At 36.0% G+C, this 25,808-nt stretch overlaps 1 protein-coding gene across 1 annotated transcript in view; it reads left to right on the forward strand.

The window, feature by feature from the left end:
* Positions 1-25,029, forward strand: part of DOK6 (docking protein 6) — a gene marked incomplete at both ends in the record, with an annotated part of 234,919 nt that extends 209,890 nt beyond the window's left edge. Inside the window, one exon of the mRNA XM_079533609.1 lies at positions 24,897-25,029. Within this exon, the coding sequence (XP_079389735.1) occupies positions 24,897-25,029 (133 nt within the window). The remainder of the gene's footprint in view (positions 1-24,896) is intronic.
* Between the last annotated feature and the right edge of the window lie 779 nt (positions 25,030-25,808).

The raw sequence follows: 25,808 nt of genomic DNA on the forward strand, positions 1-25,808 counted from the left end.
TACATGAAAGTAGGCAATTCTTAGAGCAGGTTTGTCATAGTTCTGTGTGTAGCCCTGGCAGAAGAACAGCCCTGGCAGAAGAACAGGAGAACTGCTGTTTGCTAAGTAATATTAAACCTACAGTGCTGGCTTCATTTTCAGTAATTCTAGTGTAATTGCAGGATGGGACACTTGTTTTCTGGTGAAAATTTTAGGAAATTAAAATATTACTTCTTCTATAGGTTGGAATGTAAATCTAGACACTGGAGCATGTTTGAATTTAAGCTTAGAGAATCAAAGCATTTCTTAGTTTGATATTCTTTCTTTAAACTGTTGTGGAGTTGCCGCCTGAGTTGTTAAAAATGTTTCATTTCATTTTCATGCAGCTTCAATTTAGCACTTCATTTTTACGTGTGTTCCCAGCTCCCTATTGCTCTAAAGCAAAAAGGGAGGGAAAGCATCGATGCTACCAATAATTACTTTCCATTTCATGACTCATTCTAATGATTCTCTTGCTTACCTAATGATACACTAAAAAATTGTTACAGAAATGCTGTCATTTGGTACTTTTATACAATATCTGATATCAGATGGCCAAATTAACACATGGTTAATAATAGAAAATCAGAGCTTTAAATATGCTTCTTAATAAATATGTCCTCAGACTTTTCATCTTTCTTCTGGAAGTATATATAGTAGATAAATCTGCATATTTCTTTATGATAGAATAAAAAAAAAAAAAAAAAGCATTTCTAGGCTCATTTATGCTGTTGTTTTTTTTGTTGTTCATTTTGTTGTTCATTTTGTTCATTTGTTTGTTTTTCTGGGTGTAACTAAGTTCAATATTGCTTCAGAACTCGAATTACTTGAAAGTTTTCTTGATGTAAGCAAGAGTTGAGACACAGAATCTGCTCTCCTTAAAAATAATCCTACATCAAGAAAATGTATTCAGTTGTGATTTCAGTTTGCGTAAGTTTAATGTGATACATTTAATGACACTAAAAATGATGATTTGGGATAAAGGGAAGACAGATTTAAATGACACCCAAGCCCTTCATCTTTTTTAGTGGCTTACTACAGTGAGGCAGTGACCAGCATCATGGCAATTAATGAATGAGTATTGGCAAATAACATTCTTTTCGCATGGTTGCAATCTTTATCTTCATGAGTTACCTAGTTAAGAAAATGGTAGTTTGGATTGTAGGCATGAAAACAGAGTCTCTTCTCCAAAATGACAGCTACCACAGTGAAGGGAAGAATAATAGATTCCCCATGATACACATTTCTGTATCAAGGGAATCTCATTTAAATTGGATCTCTCTGCAGCCACCAGCTGTGATAATGTACGGCAACAGCAGAGATATGTATAACAGCACAGATATGTAAAGCTCTTTCACGTTGTGCTTTTTACTTACCAGGTTCCCAGAAATATGCCATATATGTCATCCTCCCTAGTCATAGTGTTGAGTTCAGCTGATACTGTGGTTATAAAAGCAATCTTCTGCACCTCCATTAGCAATCTGAACATGTAGTATCTGAGAGAAGAGAAGGTTCTCTCTTCTTTTCAGCAGATCGTATGAAATACGGGTCATTTTTCCTCTCAATTTCTAAAGTGAAGATTCTCACAAAAGATATCAGTCTGATGCATATCTGCAACAATTGTTGTACGTGCTGGAGATGTGGGCAAGTAAATTAAAAGTAGTGCTATATTCTCAAAGTAGAGTTTGAAATTTCAGTTCAGGAAATGGATGATTATTTTTAAAACTGTGTTGCATTTTTTAAAACTTCCTGCATTCAAAGAGAGAGGTCCTTTAAAAATAGATTTATTTTATATTCTTTATTAAATTTTTTTTTAGTTAACTCAAATGAGCAAATGACTGTTTGATAATATCTATACTTCTGTTTGGAATGCATTATTTATTTCCTTATATACTTATGGGTAGTATAATACATCTAGAAAACAGTGCAAAATTCTGTCCCTGAATCTTGTATAATGCTTCGGTTATAGCATGACCAGTGTGTTACACAATTATACATGCACAACTACAGTTTTATATGTAAAACTACTGTCAGTACTGTTTTGCATATTGTAAATGAGTTGAGCTCAGAATCCATCCTGAATCATCTGCAGTGAATATCCATGACAACTTCATTATGTGGCTAATCAATCAAAGAACCTGCCCATGTATGAGGCTGGTGTTAACAGTGATTGTCTCTACACTTATCTATCCTTTTTTTCTTTTTTCTTTTCTCTTCAAGTACTATCTTCACCAAGTTTCAAAGCAGTATTGACACTTTCCCTAAAAAATAAGCTTTGAATGAATTAGATGAAAGATATTGTTCAGAACTTGGTAAAGTAGTTCCTCAATTTCCATAGAAACTACAACCAGTGCAAACATAGAGTGAACTGCCAGATACAAAACACTATTTTTCAACATGGTCACCATTTTTAGCTGTACGTTTTCACCATCAGTGAACAAGAGCCTGCATGCCATACTCACAAAAATCTACATGCTGTCTGGAACAAAGCTGGTCTTTCATGTCACTGTCACCAGTGGTAAAGTATTGAAGCACACCATCACCACCTCACTGTGCTCACATCCACTGTTTGGTCTCCAGAATTCAGCAAGCACTGATGAATACCAATGGGTGCCATTTTGTCCACATGGAGAAATTCAGTTCCACACCTCATACACACTTCTATGTCAGACGCCATTTCATCAGACTGCCCCCCTGCTGCCATCTGTCACACAGGAACAACATGTTAGAGAATATTAGCCATTCAGACTCTACTGCAATGATGCTAACATCCACGTCTGACATTGTGAGCAAAAATAATAAACTAGGAGGCATTAATTTAAAAGTACCTCTCATACCTTTAACAATGATCAGAAATACATGTACATCATCTCCTTTTTTGAGCTGTGATACATGTAACTTCAGAGTCATATTAGGCAGAGTATATTTTGCAATTTTTTGCAAGTCTGAGTTGATCAACCAGATTGACTTTGGATAACATAAGAGGTGCTTTCGATTTCTAGCTATTTCAAGTGGAAGGATTACAATATCACTGCAACAGGCTGCCCAGGGGGGTTGTGGAGTCTCCTTCTCTGGAGGTATTCAAGTCTCGCCTGGACGCCTACCTGTGCGACCTGCTGTAGGGAACATGCTTTGGCAGGGGGGTTGGTCTCAATGATCTCTAGAGGTCCCTTCCAACCCCCTACAATTCTGTGATTCTGTGATTCTGTGATCACTTTACTCTGATAATTTAAGGATGTATTTATCCTTTAGTAAGCTAATGCTTTTTATCCTTATTTCATGTAAGCACTGAAGCTTGTTTTCTTTTTACTAGTATTTTGCCTTTTTTTGACTTTGGATCCTAGGGCACTAGGCGAATGGAATAGAGGGAGGTGAACTCCCATGTTAACCTAAATGTGTCACCGAATTTAAACTGTTCTGAGTCGGGTGCATTAATATGTAGAAATTTCCTACATTATATGTTTTCAAACTCAGAATTTTTCTGTGATGATGGGATTCAGAGTGAGGAATATTGAACAGGAGAGAGAATAACCATTTTGGTGGTCCACCTTTAGACCCAAATGGCAAGTCACTTCCTTCTCTTTGCTTTCTTCTGTCAGCAGTATGGTTATATCTATACAGATCAGATCTTGCAGATACCTCATCTCTGTGCTTCAGGCACATGTGTAATCAGCCACTGAGTGGAGTAATGGCAGGAGTCTTTGTTTAATTCTCTGTTACCTTTCACTGTTCTAGAATGACTATAACAGAAAAAGAAGGATCCATAAAGTATTGTCCAAAGGGCTACAGCTGAAAGGAAAAGCCAACACATGGACTGAAAATGAATTTATGGCCCTTCAATATAATAAGGTTACATAACTGTTCACGTATCCAGCCACATAGATTTCTTCAGAAGGAAATAAATAAGCTCTATGGATCATGCACTGGATCTGTAGCTGGAAGTTAGACATCAGGACTAGATTTTATGAAATTGTTTTCTTTGATTACTCGTATGGATTATGAGATTTGTTCATTGATCTTTGTCAACTACTGTTTAATAATCCTAAACTAAGAGGCTACCTCATGTATCTACAGGAATTATTTCCTCTTTGTTCTTCCGTACCCTTTTATTCTAGACAAAATATCAGGTGTAAGTGTTATTACTGGAAGAATGGAGATTATTTTAAACTGCAGGAATTTTATTGATGCAAAATTCCAGCACCTTCTTCAATGTTTCAAAAGATTTTCACTTAATACATTTCTGTGGCTGAATGAATCACAGCTCAAAGCCAGGTGGCATATGTCTTGTGACTGTACACTCTCATAAATACACTACAACAGAAGCCTAAATGGAAACACATCTTTCTGAAGCCATCTGTTCTTACAGATATCTGCAACAATAAAGAAAATAAAGGCTTTAAATGTTTCTAGGCTGCTTTAAACCTTAACAGCATCTTCTATAGGTCTCTCATTCTAAGAAGCTCAATTTGTTTCACTTAGAAATAACTTAGCTGCCATTTTTGTTACTGTTATGTTTATGAGCTTTAGAAAATCTGACTAATTGATATACCTATATATGAATATTTATAAAGCAGAACCTTTGTCATACTAGAAAGAGCTGGTTTGCCCTCTGGTGAATGTAGCTTGTCTTTGATTGTACATTTTATAAAAATTCATAGGTTGAGACCATTCTTTTAGTTGCTTTTTTATGCTGGGGAGGGGGCACTTATTTCTTCCAAGAGAATACTCTGTTGTCTCAGCAACAAAGATGATAATCTTTAACTCTTACCTACTTATTCAATTGCATCTCATCAATCTTATGATATCTTGAATGTAAAAATAGTTAGTTGGAATAGTATTTTTACGATTTATATTGTATTCCTTTACTGGTGCTGCCTGTATAATGGTAAATGTGATTAAAAAAAAAAAAATGTTACACTAACTCTTCTCCTTACTTAGATCTCATTTATAAGATTACAATATCTTTCCTAATGCTTTGATCAATATTCCAACCCCATTTAAAGGATTTCTATAGTCCCTAGTCCCCCACAACGGTATTTTAAACCAAGATTTCTTCTGAAGTGAAGTGAGATTACTACTCTCAGAAATTCAATATCAAACCAACATAAGAAAATGAACCTCCATCATTCAGAGCTGTCAGTGTGAGACACTGACAAGTGTGACCTTGAAACCAGAGAATATTATGCAGACCGTTTTGAATTCCATCACACAAAACATTTAAGACAGTCAAGTGATCAGAAGCAGATAGCATAGGTTTATGAAATTGAAGATACACATTAATGTTTGCAACTGAACCTCAGGCATTCAAGCCTGTCAGTGTGACCTCAGGACCAGGGAGGATTGTGAAGCAGATCCTCTTGAGTACACATGCACATGCAGGACAGTTAAATGATCAGAAGCAGTCAGCATGGTTTTATGAAGGTCACATCCTTTCTGACTGACTAACCTCATCTCCTCCTATGACAAGATGACTTAGTAAATGAGGGAAAGGTGAATTTTAGTTTTTTCAGTAAAGTATTTTTCACTGTCTTCCATTACATCCTCCTAAAAAACTGGCTGCTAATGGCTTGGACAGGTGTACAGTTCACTGGGTGAAGAAACGGATGGACAGCTGGGCTCAAAGAGTCACAGTGAATTGTGTTTAATCCACTTGGCAGTCAGTAAACAATGGTATTACCCAGGACTTGGTACTTGGGTGAATTTTGTCACTGGTCTGGATGAAGAGATTGTGTGCACCCACAGTAAGTTCACAGACAATACCAAATTAGACAGTACTGTAGACCTGTGTGAAGGTAGGAAGGTTCTGCAGAGAAATATGGATAGGCAGAATTGATGGGCACATCCAATCACATATCATTCAATAAGGTTAAGTGCTCAGTCCTGCATTTGGGTCATAACAACACCATGCAACTGATATAGACAGGAGAAGTGTGACTAGGAAGCCACTTGCCTGTCAGAAAAGGACCTGGAAATTTTGGTTGATAGCTGAATAAACGTGAGCCATCACTGTGCTCAGGTATCTAGAATGCCAGGGATATTTCTGGCCTGCATCATAAATAGTGTGATCAACTGGAGAGGGTAGTGCTTGTCCCCTTGTATTTGTTCACTGTCACACCAGAACTTGAATATGTACAGAGAAGAGCAACAAAGTGGTGAAGACACTAGAAAACAAAACTTCAGAGGAACTTCTAAGGGAACTGTGGAGAAGAGGTGGCTGAAAGGAAACCTCATCACTCTCTACAGCTATCTGAAAAGAGATTTAGTCTCTTTTCTCAGGTGACAAGTGAAAGGATGTGAGGAAACAGTCTCAGGTTATGCCAGCAGTGGTTTGGATTGGATATTGGAAAAAATTTCTCCATGGAGAAGGTGATCAAGCATTAAAATAGGCAGCCCAGGAAAATGGTGGAGATCTCATCCCTGGAGGTATTTAAGAGATGTGTAGACATGGCTGTACGGGATGTGTTTTAGTGATGGCATTTGGTTGGTCAGTCTGATAGTTGCACTTAGTGATTTCCATGATCTTTTCCAACCTAAATGATTTTATGATTCTATAAGCTGTGCAATTTCTGGAAGGCTAACAAAGAACAGACATGATATAAGGAAAAGCAGCAGAAAGAACAAGGTCAGTGTTAATCTACAGACATCTCCAGTTTGTTTATTTGAAATAGTTAATCTTATGTGCCACACACCTGGTAAGCAATACTGCTTTGACAGTGGATTTTGCAGGAGGATATCATACCTATCATACCTAATTACATGACTAGCAAGTTTTACCTGCATTTAACTACCTGACAGCACAAATTTGCAGGAAGCGTGATTGTTCTTTTTCCATCATGCCTCTTTTTCAACAGAGTAATAGATTAGGGGAAAGTCACTCCTGACCACCCTGGGAAAGGTGTCCACCTCGAACCATGAACCATAATTGCCCTCTTTCTAAAGGCCAGAGGCACACACTGGAAGAAAGAGCTTTCTGCCTGAGTGCTTTCTCTCAGAGACAGCCTGAAATGAAATGTCATACCAATTATCCATGCAGGGCACAGTGTAAAGAAAACTGGCTGCATTGCAAGGCAGCCCAATTACTGAGTTAGGCTGTAGTTTTCTTCTACTGTTGATGCTGCACTTGCAGTGTGTCCCAAGTGCATATGGGACAAGCAGGTTGGAATGCTGTGTAAGACACACTGCTAAGTGAGTGTATCCCCCTTGGGGAAAGTGGGGAGGAGGGAAACAGCTCCTAAACCAGTCTGTGTTTTCAAAACCCATAAGCAATTTCTGTGGAGTTTGGAAGTAATCCCATTGGAAGAGGTGGAAATTGCACAGCTGCAGCATCATGGGGCACAGTGGAAGAGTTCATACTGGTGTTGCTGACTTAGCCTCCAAGGTAAACTTGGTTTTAAGCATCACAAGAAGTTGTTAAGCACTGTTGGTTAAGTAGATGTGAAAAAAGGAAAGGCAACTCCAATAACTCCAACAGTGATGAAGATTGAAGCAACACCTGGGTGCACTAAAAGCTGCACTTTGCTTCAATGTTGTTTTCTGATGAAAGCAAAATAATCCAGCTGATCAAGAATGTTTGAATCAGAACAAGGTTTTGGCCTACTTGTTTGTCAACAAAATATAGCCAGTCAAAAAAACGTCACAAAATGTGAACTATATGTAAGCCATTCCAAAAGTAATGCCTTCATTTCCATAGAAACTGCAACAGATACAAGGAGCACAATAACACTATTTCATAGAGCAAATTTTCAGCTACAAAACACTGTTTTTCAATATTGTTTTTATTCTTTTTTATTCTTTTTTATTTATTCTTAAAAATATTTTCAATATTTTTACCACAGGTTACTTTGTAACCCTCAATGAAAAACGTCTGTCTGACATTGCTGGTGAAGTTAAAAAACAAATTATAATGATATGGAAATAATGGACATATGAACCCTTAGTGAAATTCAGTTTTCCATCATCAACTGTTTCTTCACAGTACTTGAATGATTAGCAAGTACAAGTGAAAAATGTAGTGTTTTTAGTTTGATATTGAAATTAATATTTCTTCAAATTTAATGAAGGCAGATAGGCCTCTTTTGTCATCTATCACTGACCAGTTTTTCAATTTGTATTCAGTTAAGTTGAACAAAAACAAATGGAAAAATATCTATTTTCATCTATCAGACAGAATGAATATGTTTGAATTCTGTTGAATTTTAAGTATTCAGAAGATTTCTCAAAGATAAGCAAAGAAATATGCTTGCCAGAAGGGGTAAAGTTATTCCTTTTCATGTAACTGCTGAATAGATAAATATTTTGTCATCTAAAATGAATAGCGATGCAAACTCAAGCAATTTGTTAAAAGACTAGCATCTGGAGATTGTTTTTCAAAAATGAAGGACCTCTTAACTTGATAAATAACTGTAAATGTTGCATACAGTGGAGAAATAAGTTTAAAAAAAAAAGAAAGCGTTGAGACAGTCACAAGGAACAAGCTGCTAATGAATACATCAGCCAGCACCATTTGCCAAAGTCCTCCTATCTTTTGCATATGCACATTTACTGTCATTTAACTTAGCAATAAAGATTGCTGCAATAGTTCTGTGCTCTAGTAATTTCCAGTGAGGCAGGAGCTAGATGCAGAAGATAATACTAATAGGAGGAAGATAAGAAAAGGCTCTGGTTGGCAACATGCTTTCTGTCTTGCTAAAAAGGACTGTATTCCATTCCTATGCCTTACCTCTGATCACCCAGAAGTAGAACAGTGCTTTTACTACAGAGTAATGAAAAGAATGCTTTGCCCTCTGTATGATGTTTTGGGAAGAAAGATTACAAGCCTGGAAACTTCCCAGCCTTATACCTACTGCATTACAGATGGGTTAAGCAAGGAACATACCCTTTTTAGCTGTTTGGTTTGGTATTGCTCAGCATTTAAAATTACACTCACTGGTTTCTTGTTGGTAAGTTAAAAAATACATATATACTAGGATTTGTTAGGCAAAAATATGGCACTGAAAGAATTGAAAAGAATGGATCCATTGCAAAATGAAGTGATTACAGTAGACATGAAGTCTCTGGTCAAAGAGTAATGCACAATAAACCAAAAATCACATCCTACTTATGAGAAGAGGGATGTGCTTTCTGTCAGATGATGCCTCTGTTTTGTAATCTTAGTGAAGGACACTATCTGCATTCTTTATTCAGTTCCAAGTTAAAACATTAAAGTACTTCCCTTTCCTCATCTGCATTTCTTGCAAATGTGTTGCTGTTGAAGCGCAATTGATATTACATCACTTTTTTTTTCTTTCTCTTATGCGACTCAAGAGCTCAAAGACACACACACACACACACACACACACACACACACAAAAAAAAAAAAAAAAAAAGCGTATGCTAGAGAGATTCTTTCTCTTTCCTTTTTCCTTTCCTTATCCTTTTCCTTTCCCATCGGAATCCTTTTGGAGTGCATTTTGGAGTTAAGAACTGCAAGATATTGTGACATATTTGCTACTTTTTTCAAGGCAATTGATTTCTAAAATGAAGAGAACTAGCTAACTGGCAGAAACAGTGACAGTGTGTTTGTCAGCGTGCTCCTTGCTGCTACGAATTCCTTATTTTCACAGGAAAGTAACAGTTTAGTACTGATTAGGAGATGCCTCTGTTTCTAAAGGTATTGAACAAGGTATTTCCTCCCTTTGTTTGGTTTGTGTGATAGGATGGTTTTACATGGTAATACACTGTGGTAGCCCAGCTCCCTGAGTTGTTTCTAGTTACCCAACCAAAGACTTAAATCTCTCCTTGCTCATCGCCTCTACTAAAATTCCTGAATATCTTCTGAAAAGCACACTTACAGGAGTAAAGCATATATTCTCAAAGACTTCAGTCTGAATGCCTTCTGAAATTCATACAGCTTGCCAGTTGTCTTTTAAAGTCAGTTCCTGATTACCTTCTAAAGCAAATGGACAGACAGATTCCATGCCCCCAGAGAAATCCTTTTTTACCATATGATTGTTCCCATGAGGCTGTTTAAAAAGCAGAAATGCTTGTTTAATTTTGTTTTGCCTTTCAAAGTGCATTTCAGAAGCTAGGGGTTTTAGTAGTGAGTTCTTGCTAGTTTACATTTTGAGCTTGTATATCAGTTTCTTAGCTATTTTAGAGGCTTCTATAACTACGCCTCTATTTCGTGAAATATCCATCCTAAAGAAACAAAAGGGGAAGAAGCTGTTACCTGGACCCTGTTCTCACATTTATGAAAAAATACACATATATGAAATCTTAAAAGGTTGTAAAATCTGTTTCTGTGAGACAATGATTTCAAGATATATGTAACACTCTCATCTTTTCATTAGTAGCTCTCATGTCTGCAGCTGCAAGACTATATACATAAAATTATTTTAACTGCAAGTCCTAGCTTTGGAACTTAATGGTGATTTTATGATGCAGAATCAATGTCCTGAATAATCAGGATGGTGCATTCATCACTAACGTGTGTTATTATAACACAAAGATTTTTGGTTTTGTTCTTCTGATAGTATAAATTATTTATATTTTGCTGTTAATAGCATTCTTGCTCTATGGGAGTTATCTCACACCTCAGCTCTTGTAGCTCAAGAACTCAGCTAAGAACTGCTCTGTAGCTAAGAACAGCTAATAATTCCTCTGCGTTCCTTTATTCAGTTTAAATGGGTGATGAATGAAAGCCCTTAAAATTAGTAATTTTTAATTATTATTTTTCCTGGAGATTGGAGAGGAGCTATAAAGATATAAGTTGAAAATAACTGGAAAAACAAAACGAAAAAAAAACCATAACCTTTTTTTTTTTTTTTTTAGTTGCTTCGTTGAGTTTTGTTTTGTTTTGTTGTGGGTTTGTTTGCTTTTTAGTTTGTTTTGGTGGAGTTGTTTGTTTGCCTGTTTGTTTGTAATTTTTTCCCTTAAAAGTGTCTTTGGTATGTTCATAAAATAGAGAATATATATTTTTAATTTTAATTTGGCTTTATGCTTACAACTTAGAGTCAGTACCTATACAGCTCAGGTTTGCCAGCTGCCGTTTTGCCTTATTATAAAAGTATGTCACCACGTTTCATTAGATACAGTACATTCAGATTAATTTCTACTAAAGTTGTGCATTAGCTACTTTTTAAATCACAGTTGATCTCCAGTTCTCTAAATTCACATTTTTGTCCCTATGGAAATCTGTTTATATTCTAATATTTATCTCCCTCCTTTTAGAGCTGTACTAATAAACTTAGAACTTTACATGCAAGTCAGTGAGTTTTACAGTGTTCATGAAAAGCAGCGCTGTAACTCAAGAATACCATCTCATATTGTATGCTTATCTAGTATATGCTGTTCTGACATGATAGAAATCTGAATAGAAATAGCATAAAAAGCAGCAGGCCAAGGCAGTGGAAAGGCACAAGGCAAAGCTGATTTTAGTCATTTCTGTGGTCTAGTGTATTCTGAGCAGCAGTACACAAAAGGCTGCTGTGAATTTCACCTGCCTTTGAGTTGATGCCAATAGCTGAAAGTGAGTAAATCACTGGATGGTTTAGCCATATGGAACAAGTTCTAACCATACACAAATGATGAAATGAAACAGTGAAATCCAGATTTCATTCAGAAATTACGAAGTAGGTTCTCTATGCTATTTCTCTTTCTCACATCCTGCTTGTGAAAGAAGGGATGAGTGACCAGATTTGCAATCCCCTTGGTTAGATTAAGGTGAAATGACATCAAGGTCCATACATAAGTGGAAAAAAGATCAACTTTAATAGGAATTATCTACAAAGCAGTTATCCTATATGCATTGGCCCTGCCACAACATCTACCTAAGTTGTGCAGTTTTATAGGAAATTCTAGTAGGCCTAGCATTCCTTAATAATTTTAAGAGAAAAGAGGAAAAAGAAAACAAAAGAGAAATAAAAGGGAGAAAGAGATCCTGGATCCAGTGCCACATTACTCTTCTTTCTTAACTTATGTTTTCAGCAGGTTAGTCAACTGATTTGCCAGAATCCACTATTTTTTGTCAGCACTCTCTACAAGTCTGTTAGGACTAATGAAAGCTGTTGAAGGCACTGCTGCTGCACTGCTTTTATGGTTTTTGCAATGCAAGTGTTCATGAAAGGAGTGGCTGAAAAAAAAATATCCTTAATAAGGTGAGAAAGAAAATAGACCAAATATAATGGAATATTTATGGAGTTAGTAACAAATTTCTAGACACTTGGATGGTGATTCCTATGTGTCTTAGTATTACTGATGTTTTTTAAGTTCTTTTTATATATTTTTGCTTATTTGTGTGTGTGTTGGGGGTTGAAATAAGTGCTTTGACTTAATTTGTTTCTAATGTGGTCCAAGAGAATAAAGGAAAAAGGACCCCTCCCATCTCTAGACAAAAGCACATCAAGTTGTTTGATACCCTTCTAAGATTTACCTCTGCTCATTTCCTCTAGCTTTACACAAGTCGGATGAAAATGACACAGCTTGCTCACACTGAATCACTGTGAATTCCCTTTCAGGAAAAAAGCAAAAGAACATCACTTGCATCCCTCAGTGAATTACAACCATTGTTTTTGATTTCTTAGTGGGTAATTGAAGGCTTTTACAGCTAGAAGAAATTATTTATAGAGTCATGAAAAATGGATTAACTTTCCTGAGTGCTTCATTGATGTTTTAGGCATCTACTTTATTCCAATTAAATTTATATAATCTAAAATCAATGAACTTCTTCATTTTAGAGAATAAATTATAGAGGAAAATAATTTGTTTAGCCTGTGTGAACTGCCTTGTTTCCACATATTTTTTCTTTCTAATCTCTGCAAGAAAAGAAAGAATTCAAGGTGCTATTAAGGTCAATACAGACAGAAGACTTCCCTTTGTTCCCAGTGCCTTCAGTGCCTGCATAGAAGTCTAGCTGTGAAAAGAGGACTAGGAATTTTCCTGCTGGGTTAGAGCTATATGTATATAGTAAACTGATCTACCGTTACTATGGCCTTGAGACCCAGTGACTCAAAAGAAGGCACAGAAACATTTGGTCATCTGGCGCATCTGTCCCCTAAATTAGTTTTATCAAATTTCCTAATGCTTAGAGAATTTCTCTGACCCCAAATTTGCCTTAACTATCTATCATAAATCAATTTTCTGTATTTTTTTTTCTTTACAGCGTATGTATTTCTCATCTGAGAATTGTAGAATTTCTAATTCAGATCAATATGTGTTGGTTTATCTCAAGAGAATACTTGGCTAAGTAAGGAAATGAAAGTAAATAAATTAATGAAATTTGAGGTGGTGTTTTTAATGATCATAAGTAAATTAGTATTTTTAAATATAATGCAAACTTTATTCATGGAAGAAAACTAATTCTCAGTCTGGACACTGAACAGAGCATGGAGATGGTAACACCTTCAGTTAAATAGCAGTGATTAGAACAGGTCACTGTTACCATGTCAGCATTTGGCATCACATCTGTTGAGATAGCTGAAGGTGGAGTCCTGTAAGATAAGAACACCGAATTTGCTCAAGTTGCTTAGATTTTACCAAGTCGATGTCAAACTGTCCTACTTGAGCTGAATTTTTATATCATGATAACTTGGTGTCTGAGCCCTGAGATATCTTAGATAGGAAGGGTTCTTTATTTCTGTTTGGTGAATCATGCCTGGGTTCACTGCTTCATATGAGAAATCTGAACTAAATCCTGTGAAACTGCAGGGACCATTAAGTTGTTATCTTCAGAAAATATTCAAAAAGTCTGCTTCAGGCAAATAAAGCAATGACTAAGAAATATCCAAATCTTAAAGGTGTTAGAAATAGAAAAACAACTCTTCTTTTTTTCTATTCAATTATTATCTCAGATTACATTACCTCTCTGGAATATAAAATAAACACACAATAGATTACAAAATCCACAATGGATTGCAAAAAAGAACAGCTAAGCTGTACCACCACACTCACACTAAATGCCTTACATTAATTACTTTTTCTGATAGAATGTTAAAACTTCATCTTATAAACAGACATTAAACATGTAGTGATATTGTCATCTAAACTGAATTATTTTCTCTTTTGTGTGTAAATGCCTGACTCTAATTTATAGGAGGGGAAAGGATGTTCTTTGATATCTGTATACCTGGCAAGAGATTAAGAAACAATGGTTCAAGTGTTGGTCCGACCAGTTTACAAATCTAGTTATTCAAGGAGATGGGGAAGGGAAGGAGGGGAATAGAAAAGATAGGAAAGAGAAACAAGGAGACTTTGTAGGAAGCAAGAAACAGATAGTCACCGCTATGGATCCAGTGTGGTTCATATTTCAGTCATTTGTCTTCAGTAGTGGTGTCATCGGGATTTGTTCCATTGAAGACGATGAGTTTTCAATGGTAGTACCAACTTATTTGTAATAAGTCCAAAGTGGTCGAGTCAGCTCTCTTTGGAGTGACAGCTCAAATCCAAAGTGGTTGAGTCAGCTCTCCTTGGAGTGGCAGCTTCTGGCTCTGGGATCTTGGCAGAAACTCCTTTGTTCCCATCCTCCAGGCCTTGCAAGAGATGAGAGGGAGCAGGGATGCCCACCTGCATCCTGTTTTTCACAGGACACATTCCCCAATTTTCCCGTACCATGCTGGAGCTATTTAGTCACAGGTCAGATCTTCCATCAGTAAACACTCGTAAGCACTATCTTCTGGAGGCAAACAGCTCTGAAGGAAGGTGCTTTCAAATGTCCACAAAGTGATGCAAATTGTCACGTGGTAGCACCCATCACTTGCCTCCTCAATAAACCAGTCTAACTCATTTTATTACACTGGGTATTAAATTTTTACCACCTACAAACCACTCCCTCCCACGCTTCTTGGAAAAATAAATGTAAGCAAGACTAATTCTCCATGTTGCACCGTAAGTTCAATGTTCCTTAAATGACAAAAGTTCAACAAAGTCCAAGAATTTTTACTTTCTTTGGAGCTGGAACTGTAGTTCATCCTCAAATAACTAATGAAGTGCAATAACAGGGTAAGTCTGTAATGGAGGTAGAAGTATATGGCCAAAACAGCTGATGATTTTAGCTACTTTTGTGCAGTGAGGAATACAGCTCAAATGAGACCAAAGCTGCAGTGCAAAAATTTTCTAAAGTCATCTAAGACATAATTGACACTAAAATACATGCTCTTATTATACATTGTAACCATTTTTAACAGCTGGCCATTCCTGCCTTTGAACAGTCCAGAACTGGAAAACATCAGACTCCACAATGGAAGTCAAGCAGACGTTAAGCATGTTTTGAGTTTGGGTCTGAATATTGGTTTTGGTTAGTTGGTTTGGATTTGAGTTTTGGTAAGGGTTAGGTTTTGTTACTGTTTATTTCCACGTTTCTCTTGCTTATCAGGTGTGCCAAGAAACCTGCTGTAAGAGACAAAAGAACAGCTAAGCTGTACCACCACACTCACACTAAATGCCTTAGTCTTCATGTTTTATATGTGTTTAGATCTCACATGATACTCAATGATAAAATTGTCTTTTGAAAATTAATATTTGTAGAATAGGTATCTGTTTGGAGTGCTGTAAATCCATTATCCATACCTTTTCCTATGCTAAGCAATGTAAACTGTACTGCTTGACACTTTTTATTTTCATTTTTTCAAATCAAAACTGTATTTTACTTAGAGAGTAAAATGTGGTTAAAATCATACACACTCCATCCTGTCAGACCAGATTTGTTTTCTGGCTTCAGAACCCATGTACTGAGTTTCATTTTATGGCAACTCTTTATAGGCCACTTATAAATCTTTGTGAATGTAGCATTTATAATGAAAATGCTACCAAGCAAAGAAATACTGGCCACACTAAAGATCAACAGAACTATAACACCAAGAAGACTGAACAGTTCTGATCAATCAGCCTCCAGTAGCATTCCATTTTCAAAAGCAGTATCCTCACTATCTCTACATTAAACATTTTTTGTCAATTAGACTTTTTTTTCTTCATTTTGATTTAGATATTTTAATATGAAATTAGAAATCCATTATTTCACTTCAACTCTGTAGTTTGAGAAAATCTCTTTATTTCTTTGTAGCTGTTGTTTTTTTTGCTTAGTGTATCCAAGGGGAAATGTCAACATGATTTGAAATGCAATAAATATTTAACAGTGAGATACTCTATATGATCAAACTGATATGCAGTGTATAAATTTGCATTTTTGCATACATTCTTAGTAAGATTCTTCATGCTAAATCAGTGGCAGATGTAGAGGCTCATCATTTTTTTAACATGGCAAGTGATAATTCCATGTTTTGACTGGACATTTAGCTTTGATAAAAATGCAGTAAAAATATTTTTAGGACAGAAAAAATCAACAGTGAGTTAACAAATTAGTAAACCAAGGTGATAACGCTGCATACATAGATGTCTTTTTTCAATTCCTCTGGTAGATATAAGTTTCAAGGAGGAAAAAAAAAATATATACTCAAAATCCGTTTATGTACAGAGATCAGCAACCTGTTGTCTCGTATAATGACTTGCTATCCTTTTACACAAGAACCAAAAGCGAAAGAAGACAGTGAAGAGTAGAGCTTAACCTACTTAAAGATAGCAGAAAATGATTCATTACTCGAGCCAAAGTAGTCCACACCACTTTAGCTATCATTTGCATTTGTTTATTTCACTACTTCTATATTTTCCTCACTTTTGAATTTTTCCACTAGAAAGATAATTTTTCCCAGTGGTTCATTTTGCTGGTTTGTTATGTCCCCATAAGGCAAAGTGTTGTAAAGACAAATCAATTTCTTCTTAACTGAGCTTTTCTTAGCTATTTTCTCACTCTTCTATTTTAGCCTTTCCCATATGCATTTAGGACCAGAGCATTTTCTTATTTCCTTTTTTTTTTTTTCTGTCATCTTGTCATTTCTCAGCATTCTTATTCAATTCAAATGTTCCTTGCAGTAAAAGTAATAGACACCAGCAGTAATTTTATCTCTTCCATTTGCTTATTAAAGTTAGTAATACTCAGTATTACTAGCAGTATATACTTAGCCATACTTAGTGTCACTAACACAAAATGTCTCAGTTTTGTTTCTGTTTAAAAAGTTCGTTAGATCTTGAGCTCAATGAAAGTGCCTGCATTTGTTAAAAATGCATAGTTTCTCTTTACTTTCATGGTAAACGCAATTATTTTACTTTACTTTGGACAGGCATAGAGTTCAGGAACAAAGTTATTATTCTCATAATAAACCTTATTCCTGCAGCTTATGTGGAATGCTTTGTATTACTTTCTGGTTGACTGAGTCTGTGGCTGAAATAATAAATTAGGCTGGGGATGCTAGCCACCTTGCACAGCGTGTTTGGCCTTCTCAGGCAGCTTTGTTAGGGCACTCATTAAAGATCATAATAAGAATCTTAAGTAACCTGTTGATCATTTTGACACATTTCACTATTGAATTGCACATATTTCCCCTCAAAAGCTTTTCTTTGAGGTCATAATACCTGTATCTGTCATTATAAAACAAAAGCTCTGCCTGTAGTCACTTCTCTATCATGCACAATTTTTATCATATGTATAGTGATTCAGAGAAAATCCCAGGTCTCTTAATTAGTGTGCCATGAAAACCAGATGGGTGTTTTTGCTAAGTGATCTAAAACAAAGTAGTTTGTTTCCTTTCAGAAAGCAAAATGGATGAAAATGAAGTATTGTATCATACCAAAGAATAGTTTGGGATAGAAAACAGCTTCGGAAGTAATTTGCTCCAACTGCTTGTTCACTGCAAGGCTTGCTTAGAACAGGTTTCTCTGTTAAATACTTTATGATTGATAATCAAAGCATCATTGCAGAAAATTTCACTTTTGCAGAATGTTTGAAACTGACCTTGGAAAATCCTTCTATCTGACAGCTTTCATCTGACAAACTATTTTGAAGCAAACTTGGGCCATAGCCTAATTTTGTGTTAAATGAGAACATGATTATTATGCTTCCTTCAATTTGTTGAAGTCAAGGAGCTGGACTGAGAACAGGGTAGGGAAGAAGCAGTTCTAATATGTAGCACTAACACAAGTACAAAAAGCTGGAAAGAAGAAACGAGTTCATCTTTGTGAAGACCACTGCAGTCTGTATGTGGAAGACAACAAGAAGAGGGAAAGTACAAGATTTCTGTTCTTGTCTGTATGTTGGCTTAGAGTGTGGGACTAAACATATTGCCACTCTGCTTGGATACTTTCTTTATTTAATCTCTCTTTGATTGTGGCATGCAGGCATACCAATATGTATTACAGAGGAGCACAAAAACTGATGAGATGCAGGATAGATTACTTTTTCTCAAATGCGTATTGTATTTTGGTTGCAGGATAGGGAAAAAAAGGGGAAAGAATATTGGTAATGTGAGCATGCAAGTAGATGGAGAATTTAAGTAGAGGGCATTCCTCCCTTTATAAACAGACAGAGACATAGAAAGCTGGTGCTGTAAATAAAAAGATTCATTACTAGAAAAAAAATGCCAAGTGGATGAAGAATAATCAATTAAAGGCAGAGGCAAGGTAAAGCTATTTGTCTTTGTGAAAAACATGGTTGATGTTCCGTACAACAGCTGTATCTTCTGAGAGCTTAAGTAGTCTTGAGAAGAGAGTGGATTTTGAAGGTAAAATATAGTTTAAATTGGAGAGTGAGGTATTTAAAAGCACTGTCTTGCAACACAAAACTACAGTTAATCTATTAAACAACCAATCTGCCGCCTAGACAGTACATTAGCTTTAGTTATGTGATTCAATGTAGTGTAGAGCAATACTTGCTCTTTTAGGCAGAAGTATGAATAAAATAATTCTCATTTCTCTGTACATAATTTTTAAAAGCAATGAGCTTTATTTGTAGGTTTTGAAACAAGGACATGCATCTTTGGTTTCAAAATACCGCCTTGGAAATGTGTTTATCATAAACCTCTCGTATTCTTGTGCCAAAATTGCCATGTTAAAAACTTCTTCCTTAAGATGCAACAATTGGATATATTATAAATGTATCTGTTTTAAACTGCCAGTTTTACATTCTTTTCCACTCGCACAAGTAAAATTTCTTCCTTTCTAGAGCATGATCTCATAACAGTGCTAAAAAAATTAAAATAAATAACAGTCTTCCTGTTCTGGAAAGTGATAAAACTCTGTGCCAAATGTATTCTATTCAGGTACTGACTGATCTTGATGTTAGCAAAAAAATATTATTCATTTCACTTAAAATTCTAAACAAAATTAAAATGGTTATGTAAAGATTAAATATTTAATGTTGGAGGGCTTTTTTACATGCATTCTTTTAATATATACATTCTCTTAACATATTTTACTGTATCTTCTAGGATCAATTTATACTATCTTGATTTGAATTATTTGTAGTAAAATGTTTCTAATAAAAAACTTCACATTTTATAATGTTTCAAAAGTAATATTTTCAAATATACTTTTTCCTTTCAAAAATATTTAATGAAATGAAATACAAAATCGTTTTAGAAAATATTAAAAATTGGAGCCCAGCTGTGCTCACGTGGCTTTTAATTCCAACAGCAGTTAAATTCAAGAGAGAATGTGTATGTCTTTATTTAGAATTGAAAGAGGCCCACAGTTTCACTTTCAATGAGTGCATGAAAATCAATGTGCTGTAATATACTTTATGCTATTTTTCAGTTTCCATCTGCTCCCTTCCGTTGAATTTTTTTGTGAGTGACAGCACAATAATCACTGTGCCAATTAATGCCCTTCCAATCCAACCGCATAGTTACTGCAAAATAAATGTTTTCCTCTGTGGCAGTTTGTCCTGCTATGAAACTTTGCTTTAGTTATTCCAATCATCTAACAGCAGAAAAGGAAAAGCTGCTTTGTCATCAATAGCTCAATAGAAGACACTGTATATTCAATAGAGAGAGCTGGCAGAATTTTAACCAGTATCAATTTATAAATAGGACAACAGCAATCATTTATTTTCTGCCTTAAATGAAAGTATCTTTTCTGTTGCAATAATAGCCACTTAACAGATTTCAGATTGTAGCAGGGTTGAGTTTTTTTGAGAACCATTTTTTTTTAATCCAAAATAAAATGTGGACTCTATTTCTTTGCAACAAAAGCTCTTAGAAGAATAAAAGCTTCTATCAGAAATAAGCAGTTTTAGTCATTTAGTTTCTTACAACAACATTTTTTTTTCCTGTAGTGGACTTTCACTGCATAGCTACAACCTCTCCCCATTTCGTCCCATCTTAACAAAGAATATTAAAGCTTGAACCATCTCAATATACCCTTCCCCATTGAAACCATATCCTCAGGTCAATCTGTGGAACACCTCTCATATACCTAGGAGATTTCACAGCTGTTGGAAAAGCCTTTAGAGGACATAAATCTAAACTAAAGGCTGGTATTGGTTCTATGAACATTTCTGTCTGAAGAGCTGCATTTGTTGTCCAGTGAGAAATCTGTGGGTAAACAACAAAGAACAAACGTTTCTTACTAACATTTCATTCCTGAAATGAAATTTGTTAGCTAACTGCTGGGTTTTTTTCCACCTCTTTGCACCATCCTTTGTGGATGAAACCTCATTTTCAGTGGATTCTGGACTGTTCTATTCATTGAGAACTACAGAATTTTCCAGTGGATATTTCTAAAGTAGAGATTGCTTTACATTGTGGAAAGTGCTTCACACTTTTCTTCTTCTTTTTTTTTTTTTTTTTTTTTTTAATTCAGTCTTAGCTTACATTGACCGATTCCTCAAAATTTCTTTTCAACAATTATGTTTTTCTGTAACGTTTACAATCAAAGTATTTTTGCCTTCTTAAATTCTCACAGCCACTTCCATGTACAAATATCCAAAATAATATCTAAAATATCTAATTGGCGTTAGTTTAATGACTTCAATCTTGGGAAGTGCCAAGTTTTATTTTAAAAGATAAAGTGTGTTATTATTAGTTAGCAAAGTAAAACTGCATTAGAAGAAAATCGTTTTGTTTGTAAAGTCATCTGTTCAGGGGTTAGGAAATCCCAGAAGAAAGCTTGCTGTGCAGCTGCAAAAGACTGTTTCTTTATTTCATCTAGTAACTATCTAATATGAGGTACTTAGAGGGATCTTCAACAGAAGCTGATGCAGTCTGTGCTCCAATTAATTTTTAATCATTGCAATATAAGAATATACACATACATGATAGAACATCTTAGCTACAGAGCTTTTAAAGTGATCCTGCATCAGAGAGCTGAATAGCGTGGTGTCAATTTCATTTGCCTGAATTTGATTTCATATTGTTCATGGCCATCATTACCCACACAAACGAATTGGAACCAAAGCCAATCTGAAAAAAATCCTGCCCTCTCTTCTCCTTGGCTGCTCATTCCTGCTCCTCAGCTGTGCCAGTGCAACAAATTTGTAGGGCTCTCTTGCAGGCCAGATGACCAAAGTGCTTTATTTCACAAAGCAGCCTTTCAGACAGTCGCAGTGGCACAACTGAACAACTGCTGTGGGCAAAGAGGAGGACGAAAGGAACATTTTCAGCTGATTTTTCCACTATAGAAAATGTAATGTCAAATCCTACCCAGAGGGGAATTTAACACAGGAGTTGTACATCACAGTTGAGTGCTCTAACCAGAGAACATCAGATGAGAGAGTTTCTTGAATTCTTGCATTTGTAAAGAAGTGTGACCATTTTTTTTTGGCTTTCGGAAAGAAAGAGGTTTGGCACCTGCTTTTTGTAGAAGAATTTGAATTCTGAATCCCAGAAAGAGAGAGAAATGTCTTCCAAAAAGCAGCAGTATGGGAGCTTTTATAGTTTATTCCTGCACCTCTTTTTTTTTCTTTTAATTTAGCTGAGTACTGCAAGTTTTCTCTTAGAAGTAGTGATCGATCTATTTGTATGTACATCAATCACTGCTGTTACTAGGAAACCATCGGGTTTTTCCTCTGAAGAATTGTTATAAATAAGCACTGTGTCATGAAATAAGATGCCTCTGCTTCCAACAGGAAAAAATCTAATTTTGCTGTAATTTTCCAGGTTACATTAAATTACCTTTATGAATCATTCATACTTAATTGCTTTGGACAACAACTTCATTGCATTCTATGATCCTGAGAGTAAGTTTAAATAAGGGATGAAGTAGACTGAATATTACTTACCAAGGTCCTATCCTAGAACAGAAACAAAAATGCATTTCATACGTAAGCCACAGGAAAAAGCTTACCCAATTCTGCTTGTGTCTTCAGGTCACAAAGTGTGCGATAATCAAATTCCTCTTATGCTGATTTCAGAAGAATTGTAAAGAAGAGTTAGTTTTGTATTCCTGAAAGCAGCTGTGGAACCAAAGAGCTACAGAATCATCAGAAAGAGTTCTCCTTCCTCCCTTTTAACCTGTTAAGCCCCAAAAAATGACACAGAAAATATTATTCAAGCAGGAAGCTTAGAAAACTGGAATTAGAATTCTTTACTGCAAAACTTTTCCTGTTTACTTTCACAGTTCTTACTGCTGACATAAAACATAAACATGGAGACTTTGCAATGGCCAAGGCTCCATAAAGTTGATCAGCTGTCAGATATCAGATATATACATAATCTTCAGTAATAATGCAGATAAAAGAATTTATTATGATTTTGAATTAGGATGCTCAAAATAATTTTTATAAAAAAGGTTCTGATTTTTGAAATGTTACTACTTAGAAGTCATAAGTCAATTTGAAATACCTTTTTTATTTTTTTAATAATTTTATTTAAATGTCATAATATAGTTCTTTAAAAAATAATGAGATAAAAGTAAACATTTTGCATAGAACTGTTCTTTCCAGAAGCCAAAAAAGTCCTGTTGTGAGACTTAGCAGCTGAAAAATTTCTTTTAAAGAATGGTACAGGGATGCGCTAGCAGCTGAGGTGTACATCCAAGAAATGGAAGACCTGAATTCAATTTCCTTTTAACCTTAATAGGTTCAAATTTATCTTCAGTAATCTAAAAGACTGCCTTAATACCTTATCTAGAAATGAGTTTAGCAGCGGCACTGTTCATCACTGCACTAAAACTGCACTATTCTACAGCAGGGAATTAAAAAGAAGCTATATGGCCTAAGTTTAGGAACTCGATTGAGTAACTAGAGTCTACTTCTGCTCACTGTCACAAGGACTGATTGTTTTTCTTCTACATTTTTTTGGAAGAGATACAGAAAGGGACTGAAGGAAACTGTCACTTCAGCGTATTTTATTTATCTTATTTTAAAGAAAAAAATCCATAGCCATTCACATGGATCAACAATTTACTATTTAAAAATATATTATTCCAGCAAAAAGAAAGCATGATTTTACTCCCTGAGAAGGAAAAATGCCAGATTTGATTCACAAGGTTAGAACCAATTGCCATGCTACTTAATGTTTCACTTTGAATTAATTTTTTATAAAAAAAGTTAACAGGAATTTTGCTGCAATTCTCAAATTAAAAAAGTATGAAGGCTTTTCTTAATATAATAGTTTAAAATTGCTCAAAACACAGCATTTAAGACTACTGTCAATGTATTTACAGGCTCTTCAATGCTTTTGCTTTGCAGGTCAGATATCACGGTCACCATACATTTTAATTCAGTTTGATGCAAAAGATTCTTGAAGCAGAAATGTTTAAACTTGGTATATCAGTCAAGTTTTGATAGCCAATGTCTACCCAGTGAACAGTAAAAATACATATGCAAAATTCATTCTTCTTGGTCATATTATGAAAGGGATATTATGACTATTACCATGCTGTTGGGAATTACATCTGTTGTTTTGTCTCCAGTGTCACTGAGATGTATGTTTTATTCTGTTTTTAATTTAGTTTTTATTTCTCTCTTGGTCCTATCATTGCTTGTATAGACATTTAGGGGAACTGTGATTTTTTCTCATGAGGCAGTCAGTAACTTGTTTTAGGCAAACTTTTCCAGATACAACATTTATGACAAAGTTTTGCCAAGTCTGGTCAACAGTATTCTTAATACGAGTACTACTAAAGCATTCTAGAAAATTTCTAGTTGTTTTAGAACCTTTTAACATGAGCTGAATTCTTCAGTTTACAAGTGTACACCCTGTTAAAGCCGTTCTTTACTAGTTTGTGCTCAACAGAAAAATAGTATTTTGTTTTCCAACATATAATACATGTATTAAAGAATGTTTTAGAAAGCAATTTCTTAAACCTTTTTGAATAGAAACTTAAATATATATTTCCAAAATATAGAGAATATACTTTGAATAAAGATGCATCCAGAATGGAATGTAACGTTTAGCTACTAATTAAATCTCAGTTTCAAGCGGGAATTTTGAACAAAGAATCAAGTCATAGAAGTAAGCTTCTAATTTTTGACATCATTTGCTCTTTAATGTCTTTTCATAAATGATTCTCCATCTCCCCGACTGTGAGCAAACAAGCCATGATTGTGTGAAATTCTCAAATCTAACTGAGAAAAGATCTCAAGTAGCCTTTAATCAACTAGTCTTCTGCAATATGAGCATATTCCATTTCCACTTAACTTCTACCACTTAAGCAGGGCTTCAGATAAATAAGTGCATTAGTTCCGCATCAGCTTTAACTAAGAAATATAGTTCCGCATCAGCTTTAACTAAGAAATATAACTGAGTTTTATAGAGTATAAAATATATAGATATGATATTCTGCAACTTGAATATAAAACCTGAGCCTAAATGGCATCTGTGTTGGGTCTGGGGATCTCCTGCCTCATCTGGTTATCTGTTGCCCACATGTGATGCAGGAGCTGCCAAAACCCTCCTTTCCAGCCCCACTAGGATAGATCTGCTCCCAGGGCACCACCGGAAGCTGCAGAAGACACACAAAGCACCATGACTTTGTGCTGGGGCATCCCAGTCCTGCTTTGCAAGGTGCCTCAAACCCGAGCATTGAGCCTTGGCTTGCCTCTCTGATACATCTTTCATACTCCCCACAGGTCATAGCCTGGGTGCAACGAAGGTGTCCCGGGCACAGACGTTTCCCAGCTACCCCTCAGAGCAGGGTGAGGAGCACCAGCAGTCCCTCTCACTGGCCAGCAGCTACACCTTCAGCTACGGCTCAGGCCTCGTGCAATGACAGCCGGGGGCGGCCGGCCGAGAGAGACAGTCAAGCCTGGAGCCTGTTGCCAGGGCCAGGGAAGAGCGTGCACCCTCCACACCCACAATTGCCATGAAAACTGAGGCCTACCAGCTCCAGCCCGGCCACCATGAAGATGGGAACCTGGAGAGGCAGCTTCCCTGAAGCAGAGGCTAAGTCTTTATTTATTTGTTTTGCCATTCCTTCTGTCAGTATGTTTAGGACGGAGGTGGTGGGGGAGTGGGGGTGGGGCGGGGAGGGCAAGCATTCGTGTTGTAAGAAAGTGGTTGAAACAAATGAAACTGTGTTGGTGTGAAGGTTTCTGCATGACCAGAGAAGGCCCTGTCACGGGGCTCTGTCACGATGTGCATTTGACATCAGGGTCTTCCTATCCATCTCCATCAGCAGGTCAGCCCATCCTCACTGGCGACGTGTTTGGGTCCTCGCTGTAGCCCATTGACTCCAGCTGGATTCAGTGAAATGTTGCCAGTTAAACAAGCAGCTTAAGCACTGCAGGCATTGCCTTTAGAGCCAAGCAGGTTTGCTGACTACCATAGAGGGCCAGGTGGTTTTTGAGTCAGGCTCAAACAGATACTGGAGGCAGACCAATGCTGTTTATTGAGAATATAATTTGATGTACTAAGATAAAGTTAATGACTATTGCATATCTTATTTTTTTAAAATTCCTGGGGCATAAATTCTGTTTTACCTAATGTGAGCATAAGTCTCCTGAATGCCTTTAAGAGCTGCAAGCGTTCACAAGAGCAGCAAAGTCTTGA

This window comes from Tetrao urogallus, assembly GCF_951394365.1.
Source record: "Tetrao urogallus genome assembly, chromosome: 3".
Classification (NCBI taxonomy): Eukaryota; Metazoa; Chordata; class Aves; order Galliformes; family Phasianidae; genus Tetrao; species Tetrao urogallus.